This window comes from Lissotriton vulgaris, chromosome 2_1 (genome assembly GCF_964263255.1).
Source record: "Lissotriton vulgaris chromosome 2_1, aLisVul1.2, whole genome shotgun sequence".
Classification (NCBI taxonomy): Eukaryota; Metazoa; Chordata; class Amphibia; order Caudata; family Salamandridae; genus Lissotriton; species Lissotriton vulgaris.
In genome coordinates this window covers 1449676550-1449693909 of record NC_141687.1, presented here as the reverse complement: position 1 = coordinate 1449693909, position 17360 = coordinate 1449676550, and the positions used below count along the sequence as shown (strand labels likewise).

The window sequence follows — 17360 nt, the reverse complement described above, 5'->3', positions numbered from 1 at the left end:
TTCTGAATTGTTTTGCCCGCAACAAAAAAGGCTGCCGGAATCGGTCTTTGGGGGCCCTCCAAGTCGGGCCCGTGGGGGTACCCGAGTAACCCCCCTTTCCTACCATGCACTAAGTGACAGGCACCATGGGGTGCCCGCCACATGGTGCAAAGTTTTAACCACCCACCCATTTCTTCAATGGGAGCCTGTGTTCACGTTCAGAACACAGGCTCTCATTAAAGTCAGTGGGAGTCTGACCAAATCGTATCGGGATGCATACAGATGCATTGTACTCATTCGGTTGGACTCCCCCAATCCAAGTCGCACGGAAAGCATTCCAGAACTGATTTGGTCAGCATGCTTTCTGAACGAGATCGGAATTGAGCCCTATATGTTGAGTACATGGTTGGGAGGATAACAAAGTTAGGATTTAAAACGCAATGCAGTGCTTAGGATTGTTGGTCCTAACAAGACTTTATCACTACTCCAAAGAACCCTTTTTTGCAAACTTAGAATAATATCAAATTTGAAAAAAACAATATGGGTGTCAACGAATGACCTGCAGTTCAAATGCAGCTCATTGATGCCAGTTAAAAGAATACTGTGTCATATTAGAAGGATTGCAATTTATGACCTGGAAGTAACAAAATGATTTCTGAGTCAAAAGCAGTAGCTTGCTTACCTATCTACATAAAAACAAATCTGTGATATGCTTATTACACAATGTGCCTTGCAGCAAGCACATTAAACATATATGCTACTTTATTCATCAAAACTGTGGCTAGACAAAAACACAGATCTCTCCAGCAAGTGCATAATCCACCAGAGTTAGCTTATCATTATCATTATACCCTACATTTTGCTAAGCACACAAAGATCTCTGCAGCAGATGCCTTAATAAGATATTTTAAAATTGAGTCTCTTTGTGACCAATTATTTAAGCTGAGCAGATTTACAGTCACATTTGTCCCTGTTGCCAATTTTTTTGTGACACATTTTTAAAAAAGTACATACCTTAACTGTCAGACTCCTTTTTCATTACTCTGCTACTCTTGACGTCTCCCTCTTTCCTCTGTCACACATTGACCCTGATTTATGAGTTTCCAGACTATTTTTTTCAATTACAACACTAATCACATCTGTTTTGTTGTCATATTGACATGGTAGTTCCTTGGTGATTCTTTAATGCAACATTGTTTATGGGTTAAACAATGTTTTTCATCTGAAATGTTAAATTATTAGATGCATGAATCCTTTAAAAAGTAAATAAAATGAAATGTGGCTATACTAATGTCCTTTGTTTCTCCTATTTTTGAATTATGGATTTGTGGGTTTATTATGATTGCTATTGTAAATGTTCTCTATTTTACCTCTAGACTGCGGAGGATAGGTATTTCTAACTATGTATGCAAGTAATATATAAATAAATGAGAAGTATTTACTATTTTCAGAAACATGGGTATTCATATATATTTGTTAGTAATTAATATCTTATCTAATGCACTCTATCATAATAATGTTTATTTAAGTGTTTAGTAAAAAAAAATTACACTGAAATTAATTCATTGAGTATCGTGAACATGAACAATTTCTTTATTTTCACTCTAAAACATTGTCCTAGACATTTAGTCAATTTGTTTTCATATAAATGAGAATACTTATAAAATCGTTAAAAACAAGTGTTAAAAACATGAATGCCTATAATGCATTTCTATTAATACAGCTGCTTACTAATGCATGAGCCCGGGCGGAGCTGGCGTAGTGCCGCTATGCGGAGTTCCACGGAGTTGGAAAAAACTCTCTGAAACTTGGCTCCCTGCCCCCGCCCTAATTAGTTATATATTTTTTTTAAATGACACTTACCTGCTGTGGCTGCCTCCTCCTTGCCATGGCCGCTCTCTTTCTTTGTCCTCGCCATCCTTGTCCATTGGAAACCCCTACGTTGTACATCTTACGCGTACAACGTAGGGGTTTCCAGTGAACAAGAATGGTGAGGACGAGGAAGGAGAGCGGCCATGGTGAGGAGGAGGCAGCCACAGCAGGTGTGTGCCTTTAAAAATATATATATAATTAATTAGGTAGGGTGGAGGGGCCGGCGAACTCCGCTCAGCCACGGAGTCAGAGTTTTGCCTAAACTCCGCTTTCGCAATGGAGTGCAGAGTAGGCAAAACTCTGTAAACTCAATTGGCGGAGCAGAGTTACCCGCCCGGAGTTACTAATGCACTCTATAAACAAAAGCTGTAATAGTTTTATATTATTTTACATTTTGAAGGACTTTGATGATTCACACTAGATATATTCCAGAGGAATACGTGAGATTTGTGCTAAAAAGATGATAAATTGTTTTATTATTCACACCTTTCTTCCTCAGGGCGAAGCAAAGATGGTGAAGGATGGCAAAGTGTTTAGAGTCGTGCAAGAGAACTGCTGGGATCCGGAGGTTCGCATAAAAGAGATGGATCGGACAGGTCTGTGAAAGAAAGACCATTGTTGTTCTGTAGGAAAGGGTACCATCTCCCAAATGTCCTGTGAAATGAAGACAACATATGTAAATGTCTTTAGAATCTGATGTCAAGGAGGGATCTTGATAGGTTGAATAATTTACACCTATCAATCGTGGGAAGATGCAATAATATTAAAATGCTATTCCTTCCAAAGGTTTTATAGAACGAAAATTCTGAAATATATTGAACAAAAATTCTGAAATTTGCTAATAGCTGGTTTAAGGAAATAGAGAGAATGATCAACAAATTTATATGGGCACAAGGGAAGACGAGAAGAGCACTCAAGTTCACGAGTCTCCCTAGGGAGAGAGGAGGCTGGACAGTTCCCGATTTAAAACTATATTATCGGGCTGCAGTATTACAGTACATACGTGGGTTGTTGGGGGGAACTGTGATCTATAACTGGAGGGGGGATGAATCTGTACCAGATGTTTACAAGCTACTTATAAAAGGTGAAGCACGCAATTGGTTACTCAGGTTTTATGAGGCCAGCTATTATAAAAAAGTGAAATTTAAGACCTTAGGAGCGGCAGTATTGGTCTGGTCCTCTGTTAGGGAAATGCTGGGATTGAGCAGAATGAATTACTATACTCCCTTGTATGGGAATCCATCTTTGCCAGAGACGTTTCATGACAATATAATGAGGCGATGGGACGGGTTGGGGGTTAAGACAGTAGGAGACATCATAGACTCTGATGGCATAATTACATTTGAAATGGCACAAAATCTGTTTAATTTGGAGCGTAGGGAATTTTTTCGGTTTTTACAGGTACGATCAGCCCTTGATAAAAAAAGTGGGGGAGCAAAAGCTTTTGACAGAGATGTTGTTATGGATAGGCTGCAAAATCTGGAAGGCTGTTCCATCACCCAGATATATTGCGAGCTAAATCAAAAGCAAAGCGATGATATTGAAGAACACTCTGAGAAATGGCGGGAGAAACTGGGTATTGAAGGTAATCAGCTTGCAACATCGCTTAAGTTGGGATGCATGGTATTGAAAGTAACGAATTTACAGGCCCAGCACTTTAAAACGATATGTAATCTTTACTATACTTTGCCTAAAATAACTCAGTGGGGAGGACGAACAGGAACCTGCTGTCCGCGGTGTGGCAGCACGGAGGGTGATGTGGTACATATGTTTGAAGCCTGCCCAAAACTAGACCAACTGAAAAGGGCAATTGAGCATTTCATGGGTCAATCCTTGAGGATTATAATAAACTTATCTAATGAATTAGTGATTCTAGGTACCTGCAGGGAGGGAGTCTTAGTAGCGCACGAGGAGTTCCTAATTATTGCCATGGCGGTCGCTAGGATTTGCGCAGCAGCGGCTTGAAAAGATCCTAACCCCCCCCCACCTTTCAACAATGGGTTTCACAGCTTTTAGCCATCCACAGCCTGGAAAAAGGCCTTTATGAGAAGAAAGGGTGAAAGACTACGAAACTGGGGAAATGCATCTGGGCTCCGGTTATAGATTGGAAGGCTAGGATGGAACAATCCTGGCCATAACTTTAGGTTATGGATATGTACTGTATAAAAACTGTATGTGATATGGTGTAACGTTGCTCTTGCGTTCTTTATAATGTTCTGTCTTGGTATAGATTAATTTTGTATATTAATGTAAGGATTATGTCCGTTCTTCTTTTTTCTTTTTGTAAAGCGTGATGGAATACTGATGGTGAAAAATAAAAAATTTAAAACGAATTTGATGTCCTTAGAGTGTGTATAAGTCTAGTGGCAAAAAAAAATCATGTGTTCCTTTGGAAGGTATTAGCTGGTAAATGTTTAACTGTGGCGCTTTAGTGTTCCAACTTGTCCACTGGTTTGTGTTCTTCATAGATGCTTCATCATTGAGTCCTACAGCCAGCACAGCTATGGGTACCAGACAGCCTCAGGCCCTCTTTTGGAGGGAGCACTTGTATTGTAGTCTCGAAGACTTATCAGGGATCTGGAAGTAGTGAAGGGCTCAATGATGAAGCATGCCACATATTTTGTGTGGATGAGAGCCTATTTAAAAATTAAGAACTATTTTGTCTAGCAGGAGATAGGTAGTACAGGAATATACATCTACTAATAGGACCTTTGCGTAGCGTCAGTGTCACTCCTTGGCTGGAGTGTGTTGCCCATCCAAAAAGTTTTCTCCTTCCCCCGTATGGTTTATGACCACAGGAAAGCTCTGACCAAGCAGTTCTAGAGAGGACATGGAAGTGAGCTAAGGTCAGCCTTACGCCTCGAACAGGGTGAACCGTATCTTGGAATTATTTAACTGTAGGAAGCTAACACACATCCCCTCTTTACTTCAAGAAGTCTGTCTTGTAGCTTCAAGCTTCAGTCACTTGGCCCATCCAATAATGGTTCTACATCCATTAATGGACAGCAAAGAAGGGTCTGATAATCTGAGAAGAAAGTGAGAGTAAATGTAAATGTAAATGTGGGGTATTTGTAAAGCGCACTGTTACTCTAACCGAGTGTCCTGGCGCTGCAGACCGCTGGGGAACCCGTCCTGGTTTTCCCTCTGAGATGGTCCCTTTCTGGGTATCTCCAGGGTGAAACCAGGCATCCCCGGCGTCTGTGGGGGGCCGTTGTAGAGATGAGGCAAGCTTAATGCCCAGAGTTACCTAGTGTGTCCCCTGGTTAGAGTAGGCACTGAGGCGAGAATTATCGAGTCCGTTGACCCCTGGTCCATGACCCTGCCGCGTCGGGAATTGAACCCTGGTCCCGGGACATTCTCTGCTTACAGGTCTGCCGCCTCTAACCAGTGAGCCACACCTCTTATTTGGGTGTGCTGTGCAGGAAGGTCATTCTTGAAAAGAGGAACTGCTAAAAATAATTGAGGCCATGACAAGTACGATGGGCAAAGGAGTCTTGCAGTGGATATTTGATGTAAGCATTTGCAGTGATCACAAAGAAACCGAGCAGGATTATCCAGCGAGACTAATGATAAATAAAAGAGATATGTGCCTGTAATACTCAATTAAAGGCTCATTAATAAAATGTTGCCATGGGGGACTGATGGAATGTGGTGAAAGTATTGATGTTAGGGTAAGTTGGTTCAAGACAGACTTTTCTAGGACCTTAAAGGGGAATTGAACAATAAAGGCCGTGCCATGGATGGCAGACAAATAAGGATGTGACAGATATTTTTTGAGGTGGAGTATTTTAAGCACATGGGAAAGAGTAATTGCATTGACATTGAGAATAATAGAATAAGCAGCAAATATGGTAGCGACTAGAGAGGGTACAGGACACACATAGGACTGACTATCTGAGAGGCCTAAAGAGGAACAGAATGCATTGAATGATGCATAGAGAAAGATGACTAATTCAAGTTAGGAGGTCTTTTGAATGGTCAAGAGTGAAGAAGGAGTGTAGAAGGTATAGGGATCTGAATGAGGAAAATATTTTGTTTCAATTTAGATTTATATAATGTTTACATTGAGAAACCATAATACATTCAACATCACACAATTTACAAGAAAAAAGAAAAATGGCTATGTAGGATTAACAAGGGACATGTCACCTACCGTGCAGGCCCTCAACTATTCTACACAGGTCACTAATACATGTTAAAGATGCTTAAAAAATAATTAAGAAATTCATTAGAAACACAACAAATTGCCAATCTCGAACTCTATCAGTTTTTTTATAACTGGATATATTGATTAAAACATTTAGTTGCACCAGAGATCATAGAGGGCTTTGGTCACCAATATGAGGTTGCCTAATGATTTAACTTCAATGAGATTGCATGTATGTCAGTATTTGATTTCCACCTTTAATGTTGTAGGCCCTAATAACCAGCCACTCCTATATTGTTTATTCCCTCAGAATCATAAACCGATGATTCTGACTATTAAAGTATGAGCCACTCTATACCCTAGTTGAATGCAGTTGACAGTTTTTTTTTGCATCCACACAGAATGACAGTAATGTTCTCTCTCTGAATCTTTGGTGTTAATATTATCGCCCTCTTCCTTTCTGCCCACTCCCGTTCCACCAGCTGTTGCATGGATTCTGCACAGAACAGAAATATGCTTGGGACGATTGAACATCAGCATGTAGGGACTGAGTCACCATACCACCTTAGTATCTTTGAGCCAGAGTCCGACTACCTATATTGCCTCACATGCCCTCCTAACTTTCCAGAGAAGAAAGTGAGTTGGCACCCCAGAAAACAACACTCAATACCCTTTCATGGATCCCGGTAACAGGACACCCCCTTTCTCTCTCTAACTCTTACTTGTCCACATTAAGATAAACAAGAGACACAAACACATTTTATAACATTTATTTAAACTATTGTGGACTAAGATGCAGTATTTGTACAACAATTAGAAAATAAATGCATACCAAAAATATCATTAGCATGTTTAACAAACCATATACCATAAAAAGCCCTGTCATATTATAAGACAGATTAGTCTACCCTCCCCTTTCTACTGAAGCTAAATGAATATTTATTAAAGATCTCTGGGATTAGATTAGTGGTGGACCCCATACCTTAGTAGTCAAAGTCAAGTCAAACGATTTTATTTGTGTAGGTACTCAACCGAGGACCACAAATATACATAAGATAAAAAGTGAACTTTACATAAAGTACATTACAAATTAGTATAAAACTAACATGGATTTAAAAAATTTGTACAGATTATAACATACAAATTCGTTCGGGGGATTTATGACCACTGTTAATATTTCTTTTTCCTTTGTTAGCCTACAGGATCTGTATATCGGTGAGATATAATGAGCGCGAGCTGCTACCACTTTAGAGTTGGGGCAGATGAACAGTAAGTGCTCCACAGTCTGCTCACCCCCTTGACATAACAAACATAAGTGGGAGAGATCTCCAGGTAACCATTTTGCTTTATAAGCTTGTACAGGTAGAATCCCAGCTCGATACATGAAAATTACCCTCCTTGCACTATGAGAAAGACAAAAAGAGATATATGGCTGTATATGTTTATACTCTATAAGTGTAGTAAATGGCTTGAATATTTTTAGCCTATAGCTGTGAGCGTAGTCCAAATCATAACTCAACCTAGGTGTGAAACATTTGAGAAAGAGTTTTAGTTGAGACACGGACCAGGTCTGCAAGATTTCTGTAGAAATTTCAGCCATTCGGAACGCCGCAGACATGTTCACTAAGAAAGTTTGTTTAACTACATCTATGCCAAAAGTCTCTTTTTGTAGCAGAGATCTAAGAGTTCCCTCCGTAGCATGAAGGAGATGGTAGGCCCATCTGATTATGTTTGCCACGGCAGTGGCAAAAGCGCTAGTGATTCCGAATTCCAGCCGTAGCACCTGAACTGGAGTAGCAGTTGAGACCTTCATTAATTTCTTCAAGATTTTTCCCTCCTGACGGTCCATGAAGCCCCATTGTTGAATGGGAATATATTCTGTGGCATAAGACAGGACCGCTTGTATTTTAACTTTATATATTTTTATTAATGAGGAAAAATGCCTGCTCCCCGTGGCGTTATATAGTCTTGATAATGCTCCTGCATGTAAATCAGATTTTTTCGTTAACTTTTCGATATGCTTTGTATTTGTTAGATTCTTAGAAAGAATCCTGCCGAGGTAGATATATTCTTTTTCTTCATCGACCTTTTCGTCTCCTAGCCTCCAATTATATTTGACACTTTTCTTCCTCCCAGAAAAGGCTACAACTTTGGTTTTTCTTACGTTCGGGATTAAAAAATTGTCATTTGAATATTTGAACAAGATATCCAAAGATTTTTGCAGACCAAATGGTGTAAGATCGAATAGGACTATATCGTCCGCATAAAGCAATAAATGAACTCTTTGTTGATTAATTTTTGGGGGCAGGCTTGAGCCCTTTTGTAGTTGATTTGGCAAATCGTAGAGATATAACGAAAACAACATGGGAGCTAGTAAACAACCCTGTTTAAGGCCGTTTTCGGTGTATATTATTTTCGTTAATCCTTTTTCCCCCCCCATTTGGACTCGACACCATGTAGTTGTATGGAGACTAATTATTGCCTGTAGCAAGTGATCGTTGATTCCCAAACTCCTCAATTTTTTCCACAGTGTGGGGCGATCCACTCGATCGAATGCGGTCGAGTAATCTATGAAAGCCATGTAGACCGTCTGTTTTCTTCGTGTGACGTATTTGTCCAGAAAAAACTGGATAATTGCAATGTTGTCCGTAACAGAATGTTTGGGTCTGAAGCCTGCCTGGAACATGGGTATCAGACCCATCGAGAAGGCCCAGTTTTTTAATTGCAATAGTACCTCTGCTGCGAAGATTTTACCGGTAGCGTCCATCAGGGCTATTTGGCGGTAGTTTCCTGCTACCGTTTTGCAACCTTTTTTGTAAATAGGGATAATAGTGCTCCCTTGCCATGACTTGGGAACGGATGTATGACGTTACAACGCATACTTTTACTCCGCATACCATTACAACGCGGTATTTACAACGCATACCGTTACAACGCATAGCGCTTTGGGGTGCTGGATAGTGGTAAGTATAATTTACTATTCTAACTCCAGTCCCCGTGGACCCTAGGGAAGGTGTTGGATAGTAAATTAAACTTACCTCTTATCCTAGAGCGCCCCCCAGCGCAATGCGTTGTAACGGTATGCGTTGTAATGCCTGCGTTGTAGTGGTAGTGCGGAGTAAAAATTGCGTTGTAACAGGTGTATACCCTTGGGAACTTGTCCAGTAGAGAGAATATAGTTGAAAAGTGGGGTTAGTAGAAGGCTCCATTCCCTAGAATTTGTCTGCAGGGCCTTTATAGGAATTTGGTCGGGACCAAAGGCTCCTGAGCTTCTTGCCCTCCGAATGTGTGTTTCAACCATTATAGTTGTTGTTTTCGGGATTATTTTTTCCATAACTTTTTCCTTTGCTTTATCTGGACTATTTGCTTGTAGTTTGTCCACATTTTTTTTATAAAGTTCTGCCAAGTAAATTTCCCACTCTTTCGGGGGAACAGGTACTGCTTGTAATTTCTTTTTTGTCCCTGATAACTTAGCTATTATGGACCAATAAGTTCTTTGGTTTGGTTCTTTGGCAGCAATTTGTAGTTCAACCCAATTACGATCTTGAAAGGTTTTTCTCTCACATGTTTTTTCTCTTCTGAGTTGGTTTTTCAATTTGTTTATTTCTTTCTTTTTAGTAGGAGAGGGGTGTAAGTATTGCGCACGTATCAATTTGTTTAGGGTTTTCTTTATCAGTGAGTTCCCTGTTTTGTTGTTATTTTTTCTTTTTGGATTAGTATTAGGTCTTTGAAGATTCATTTCAATTAATACCTCCTTAAGTTCGATGAGCATGGTCTCGAAGTTTTCTATAGGGTCTTCGGAATATAGATTCCTTAAGAACTGTTGGTGATCGACCAGATGTGTCATTTTACTCAAAGAGGTAGGATTCCAAAAGATACGTCTCTGATCGCTGTTTACCAGAGTTTCCTTTCTATCGAGGGTCATCAGACCTTCTTCTGCGGACGGAACCGACCATCTGGTTCTAAGTTGCATGACGGCATGATCGCTCTCTGTAGTAAAATTGGAGCATAGATGGAACATAGTTTCAAGCTGGTCTTTGCCACAAATAATATAATCTATTATAGATGGTCTCCCGTTTCCATGTCTTGTATACGCTGCCGGGATATCGCCTTCCACACTCCCATTAAGGATTATTCCATTTATGGAGAGCAGTACTGTTAACAGTGTTTTCCCTCTTTTATTAGATCGAATATCGTTGGGGAATTGAGGGATTAAAGGTTCCAGGCATTCTTCTTCCAGAATTTTTCCCCATTTTTTTATTTCTGTATTGGAAATTTTCCCATTGAAATCTCCCGTGATTATATAGGGAGAAAACGTATGGGCTTCAATTATTTGTACAATAATTTGCAAGGTCTCGTCATATAAGGTGTCGTGCTTTTTTCCTGGAGGGGCGTATACATTGAAGAGCAACATTATTTTAGTTGTGGTCGGGTTGTAGGCTTTCAGAGACAGTTTCATACATTGCACGTTCTCACTATTGGTTTCCACCATCTCTTGTGCCCACAGATGATCCTCTCTCATTAAAATAGCCAATCCCCCTTTGGCATGGCCCCGATTTGAGGCTTTTGCACATATGCTATACACATAGTAACCTTTTTGTGAAAAGGGCTCTGTTGCCCAGGTTTCTTGTAGGGTCAGTATGTCGGGCTGGTTACTAAGGACTTCCTTCATTTTTTTCATTGTTCTACCAGCGATATTCCACGTTATAACCTTTAGACCTTGGTTAAACAGGGTACTTTAGTTGGTTAGAACCTTTGTTATAGTTTAAGATCCCTGGGAGCCAGGTCCATGAGTTCTCCATTTTATTTTCAGCAAAATTTTCCTTTGGTTCCATATGCCACACTTCCCTTTCCCCTTTTTTTACTCGGATTTTCAATAACTCTTCTCCCTGTTCTATATCTCTATTTTGTATACCCTCTGGATAACTTAAAGTCCCCGAGGATCTTTGTCCCTCGTTCGAATGCAGTGTAGAAAAGAGTTGTGTATTATTATTGAAAGTTGGGTATTTTTTGTTTCCTTTAAGCACAGCTTTCACTATGACATCATAACCGAATCGGTATATTATCTCTTTTTCCTTCAGAATAATACTTGGTATTACTGGGGACCAAAACGAGACTATTGCGATTTTACTTTGACCTCGCTTTGGGAATGATACTAGGTCGATGTCACTGCTTGTCATCGATTGAAGAGTTTTTATATTCTGTAAAAGGTGAAGAATCCTGCTTCTATTAAGAGGGATGTTGTCAGTGGGAAATAGTTCTTCAAATTGTAGAACCTTAGATTGTGTGTCATTCCTGCAGTCATTTTCCTTTTCAGAGAAAGCTTTATCAGCATTTTCATATGTTGTCGTAATAGCTGTGTTTAATGGGAGATATACATCCGCCTTTGGGTTCAAGGATTTCTTTCTATCAATACTTGTACCTTTGGGGGATTCTTCTTTTATACTCCTACATGGCGTACTTTTCTCGTCGTTTTTCTCCTGTAGTTCTTTTTGTGGTATTATAATTTTTTGAAATTTCAGTTTACGTGCTTGCTTTTTATGAATCCTTCTCATAGGTTTTTTCTTCCTTTTATTTTTTCCCTTTAGCGTAACTTCCTTAGTAGAGTTTGGTGTCATTTCTCCTGAAGATATTTCAGATTTAATTTCTACATTTGATTCCTCGACTTCTTTTACAGAGTCTTTGTCGAATCTTTCAGTTCCCATTTTTTTGTTGAAAATCGGGAATTGTTTTTGCTTTTTTGGGGGGTTTTCTCTAAACAGACGTTTCAAGGAGTATAAAGTGGATTCATTAAAAGGTTCCTTTTTATCCCTATTGTCAGTTGTTTTAAAATCATCATCTGATGTCTGAGTAGAAGAGTGGCAATTGCTTTGCTTGTTATCATTTTCTTGTCGTCGGTTGGTATCCTCTAGTTTTCCTTCTGTGTTTTTGGAGGAGTCCTTTTTCTTTTTCTCTTCTACTAAAAACTTCAGAATGCCAATTTGGACATCCAAAGTTTGGTCAGAGTTTTCAAGGATGTTACCTAAAAAGGAGAGAACTGATTCGAGAATTTCTTGTAGTGTAAAGAAAGCCTTGGATAGGGGACTAGAAGATTTTTCAAGATTATTGTTTTCTATTAAAAAGGGATCCAAACAGGAATCTTGTTCATGTATAGAAAGTTTTTTTGTGTCTGTATTTGTTGACTTTAGTTCTGGACCGTTTTCTTCTGCTTTTTGGTTGGATATACATAAGTCTTTTAGTGTTAAAGGGCTCCCATTACCCTTTATCAAGAGTATATCAGAGTTCAAACTTTTTTGTTCTGCTGTCAAATTAAGAATACTCAGGTCTTCTGTTTTGTGTACACCCTCGTGGTTTTTTATAGGCGTTGATGATTTCACCGCACTAGAATTGGAGTTTTCAAGTTGTTGTTCTATTGCTGTATAAGTAGACTTATTATTAAACACAATATCGCTGACATTATGAGACAGATGGGGGGATGCCGATAAACAAGATCGATCTTCCAGACTCCCTGATTTTTTATTTTCAATGGCAGACATTGTTTTTTCCGGTTTCTTTTTTGCTGGTAAAGACGAGAAGTATTCACTGATTGCTGGGGTCAGGCTGTTGCGGCCAGCTTTTATTCCCTTATCAGTGGATTTTCTAACAGCTTCCTCGGTTCCCATTCGTTTCATGAAGATTGTTCGCGAGCGTAGTTTCTTTAGACCCATTTGTGAGGAGACCGTGCCACTTCTATCGCAAGAGAGGTAGAGAGGGAAGATTGTTACCTTACTTCGATGTTCTGACTCTGCGATAATCACTATATGTTTTTAGGGCGTAGATGTTATTGGGTTGGCCCGTCCCGTCCTCGGTCGTCCCCGGACGGCCACAGACGGCCCGCCCTTTGCCCGGGCTTCGCCCGGCGTCCCGCACGCGTCCCGCTTAGCGTGGAGGGTGTGTCTTAAATAGGAGGAGCAGGGGGCGGGAAGAGACTCCAGGTGCGCTCAGGTCTCCACGCGCTGTACCCTGGGTCTCGCAGTCCCAGCCCCTGTCAGGCAGCCTCCGACGTGTAGAAGTGAAGGAGCCTGTCTCCTAGGCTTCCCGGAGCAACAGGCAGTGAGAGGGCGAGAGAGGTCTCTGCAGGCAGAAGCGCACAAAAGCAGCTACGAGCGGCACCCGCGAAGCGGGGGCCGCGAGCTGTAATAGCGCTATCAGCCAATCAGGTTGAAGCAGGCAATCAGCTGAGGCGGAGCAGGGGCGGGAAGAGACTCCAGGTGCGCTCAGGTCTCCACGCGCTGTACCCTGGGTCTCGCAGTCCCAGCCCCTGTCAGGCAGCCTCCGACGTGTAGAAGTGAAGGAGCCTGTCTCCTAGGCTTCCCGGAGCAACAGGCAGTGAGAGGGCGAGAGAGGTCTCTGCAGGCAGAAGCGCACAAAAGCAGCTACGAGCGGCACCCGCGAAGCGGGGGCCGCGAGCTGTAATAGCGCTATCAGCCAATCAGGTTGAAGCAGGCAATCAGCTGAGGCGGAGCAGGGGCGGGAAGAGACTCCAGGTGCGCTCAGGTCTCCACGCGCTGTACCCTGGGTCTCGCAGTCCCAGCCCCTGTCAGGCAGCCTCCGACGTGTAGAAGTGAAGGAGCCTGTCTCCTAGGCTTCCCGGAGCAACAGGCAGTGAGAGGGCGAGAGAGGTCTCTGCAGGCAGAAGCGCACAAAAGCAGCTACGAGCGGCACCCGCGAAGCGGGGGCCGCGAGCTGTAATAGCGCTATCAGCCAATCAGGTTGAAGCAGGCAATCAGCTGAGGCGGAGCAGGGGCGGGAAGAGACTCCAGGTGCGCTCAGGTCTCCACGCGCTGTACCCTGGGTCTCGCAGTCCCAGCCCCTGTCAGGCAGCCTCCGACGTGTAGAAGTGAAGGAGCCTGTCTCCTAGGCTTCCCGGAGCAACAGGCAGTGAGAGGGCGAGAGAGGTCTCTGCAGGCAGAAGCGCACAAAAGCAGCTACGAGCGGCACCCGCGAAGCGGGGGCCGCGAGCTGTAATAGCGCTATCAGCCAATCAGGTTGAAGCAGGCAATCAGCTGAGGCGGAGCAGGGGCGGGAAGAGACTCCAGGTGCGCTCAGGTCTCCACGCGCTGTACCCTGGGTCTCGCAGTCCCAGCCCCTGTCAGGCAGCCTCCGACGTGTAGAAGTGAAGGAGCCTGTCTCCTAGGCTTCCCGGAGCAACAGGCAGTGAGAGGGCGAGAGAGGTCTCTGCAGGCAGAAGCGCACAAAAGCAGCTGCGAGCGGCTCCCGCGAAGCGGGGGCCGCGAGCTGTAATAGCGCTATCAGCCAATCAGGTTGAAGCAGGCAATCAGCTGAGGCGGAGCAGGGGCGGGAAGAGACTCCAGGTGCGCTCAGGTCTCCACGCGCTGTACCCTGGGTCTCGCAGTCCCAGCCCCTGTCAGGCAGCCTCCGACGTGTAGAAGTGAAGGAGCCTGTCTCCTAGGCTTCCCGGAGCAACAGGCAGTGAGAGGGCGAGAGAGGTCTCTGCAGGCAGAAGCGCACAAAAGCAGCTACGAGCGGCCCCATACCTTAGTATACATAAGTGGATGTTCTACATCTTGGCTAAAACAGCACTCTTGCCTCAGGGCCTTCACTCAGTGTGCCCTTCTTTCAGAACCCTGTCCTCAGTTATATGGCAAAAAGGGTGCTAACAAATAGCAGCAAACACAAGGAAATGATGAACAGAGCGCTGAAACTTTTCAGACACTCACCCCCAGTCACAGATCTTGGTTGAATCTATAATCGTTCTTTAGCTCACTTCGCCACCCCAGTTCGGACCCAGCCATATGCAAATCAGCCTTGACCCAGTTCCTCTTGGGAACAGTCCAACCCTAGCTGGCAAGTCAAGTCTTCCCTGTACCAAAGCCAAGCATCCTGGGACAGGTTTTGGGGTAACACCCCTCATCAGCTAGGCTAGCTTGAATCCAGTGGCATAGTGAGCAAAGGACTTACATGTGAGCAAACCTTGCCAACTTAGGGAGAACAAAGCAAACACAAGAAGATGATGGACGGAGCGATGAAACTTTTCAAACACTCACCCACAGTCTCAGATCTGGGTTGAATCAATCATTGTTCTTTAGCTCACTTTGCCACCCCAGTTCAGACCCAGCCATATTCAAATCAGTCTTGACCCTGTTCCTCATGGAAACAGTCCAGCCCGAACTGCTAAGCCAGGTCTTCCCTTGACATGAAACAAGCATCCTGGGACCGGTCTCGGGGTAACACCCCTCATCAGCCAGGCTATCTTGATTCCAAAGGCAAAGTGAGCAAGTGTCCCACGTCTGGGCATACCATGCCAAATTTGGGTGAACAAAGCAAAAACAAGGAGATGATGGATGGAGAGCTGAAACTTTTCCTGCACTCACCCAAGTCACAGCAGCATTCTCTTGTTATATCTAATTGCTAGTGTCTGACCAAAAGAAATAACAAGGGGCATTGTTATTTGGCGTTGTGAAGTGTGTTCAGACGAAATCCCAGGAAAAGAATAAAATACTAAAGCAAGTGCAGGTTTGTATGAAAATACAATGTGGCACAAAGGAAAGCTTGTCACATAGTAACGTGTGCAAAATAAAAGTGACTTACAACGTGCACTGTTAGGCTAACATAGGGAAAACAACAATGGGCCATATAAGAAGCACACAACACAGCGAGTCACTTATGTAGATGTTAAAACAACAGAGGGGCAAGACCACATCTGGCACTCACACCTTGCTCAGCTGGAAATCCTCTAGTGAAGATGGTTCCATGGGCTGTGGTCATACTAATGTGTTAGTATGTAATTTATACAGTGCATTGATTAGGCACTGCTTGGCACCCCAGAACTCCGTCAATCTTTGTTGAATATTTTTGTGACAAGGTAGAGAGGATCCAATAACTGCACAAATCAGTAGCATTGCCCCATTCATTATAGTTTGATGTGATATACTGGCATGTGCTACTGCATTCCATCTGCAGCACTCCAGCTGACAATTAACATAAGGGCTAAACATAACTAAAAGACTGCAGTTAGCCGAGTGATCTCTTTGCCCCATCTTATTTTAGAGGATCAGATTAACACTTTTCCGTATCAGGAACCCTTGCTCCAGCAAGATTTGCAGATAATGGTCTAACCAGTAGTAAGGCTCAATTGGGGGTGGGGGGATGTTGTAGAGTTGGACACTAAGACCCTGCTGCTGGCTTCAAAGGCAGATGGTAATCTACAGCCAGCTGGATCAGACGGGCAGGGCCTGAGGGAGAGGTATGGGATATTACTAACAACAAGAAGAGTGGGGGAGGGTCTAGGGGGAAATTTTTAGAGACCAGTTGTACTCCATACCCCTAAATACGAACCTGACTGACTGAAAGGAGAACAACGGTCTAAAGAGTGTGACAGAAATTACCTATGTTGGAGCAACTACAGTTCACCAGTTATACATAACTTGTCCAATCCCAGGCTAGAGTATGGTTTCCATCAGCCCACCCATTTAGCGGAACTTCGTCATCTGGAGAACCAGGAGAGAGGGGTCAAATATAGCCAAGGTGGTACAAAGGCTAATATACAAAAGTACTAGACCTCCTACTCTCTAGATGACTCAGCCTCTATGTTTACTCACGGTATGTAAGGACCGGTGGAGTGCAGTGCAGGTGATAAGTGCAAGTGTGATAAAAATGACTAGAAGGACAAAAAATATGTTTATTGGGGATTGTCCAAATGCCATTTAATAAAAACCGCCTGATAGTTTGGAATTTTTTTTTACTATCTTTTGGCTAGGAGTGAGGTCAACATGTTCCAGCCGAGTGGGTAATTGACCCAGCTTTCTTCAGAACCTAATAAGTGATGTGCGCTACTGCATATGCAACTGTTCACGTGAGAACGGAAATAATATATTCAACAAAAGAAAATGGATCAGTGGTTATTTACCACCCTACCAGACATATATCCCATGTGTGTGTAGTTCCAAAGTTACTTCCTCATCCCTGAAACAAAAAGGAATATTATCAAGGATAAAGCTACTCAACTTGAGATGGTGAAGGAAAAAGTGCTCCAAACAGGGAGGTTATATCTGTCACATAATCGTTCATACATTATATACGACTGATCTCATAAGTCATAAAGTACTGATTAGGGAAAAAATAATTTTGGTAGATGAAAGGTACTCACCCAGCTTTCTGTGGGGGTAAGCCTCACCTCACCCGGCAACTGCTCGGCGGTTGAGGCCCCGCTCTAGTGGTAAGAAAAGAGACCATGGGGGAACAACAAGTGATTACATAATCTAACTTATATGCCCCTAGTAAACTCACATAAAAAAACCTCTGTCTTGTGTGACCACAAACCGTGTCATTCAAAAAAGCGGACCCGACTGACATCCACTGA

At 42.7% G+C, this 17360-nt stretch overlaps 1 protein-coding gene across 1 annotated transcript in view; it reads left to right on the top strand.

Annotated features, from left to right (window-relative positions):
* ACMSD (aminocarboxymuconate semialdehyde decarboxylase) overlaps window positions 1-17360 on the top strand; it is a 729028-nt gene that overhangs the window by 288178 nt on the left and 423490 nt on the right. Inside the window, exon 3 of the mRNA XM_086957308.1 lies at window positions 2351-2447. Coding sequence (XP_086813434.1) covers window positions 2351-2447 — 97 coding nt within the window. The remainder of the gene's footprint in view (window positions 1-2350; window positions 2448-17360) is intronic.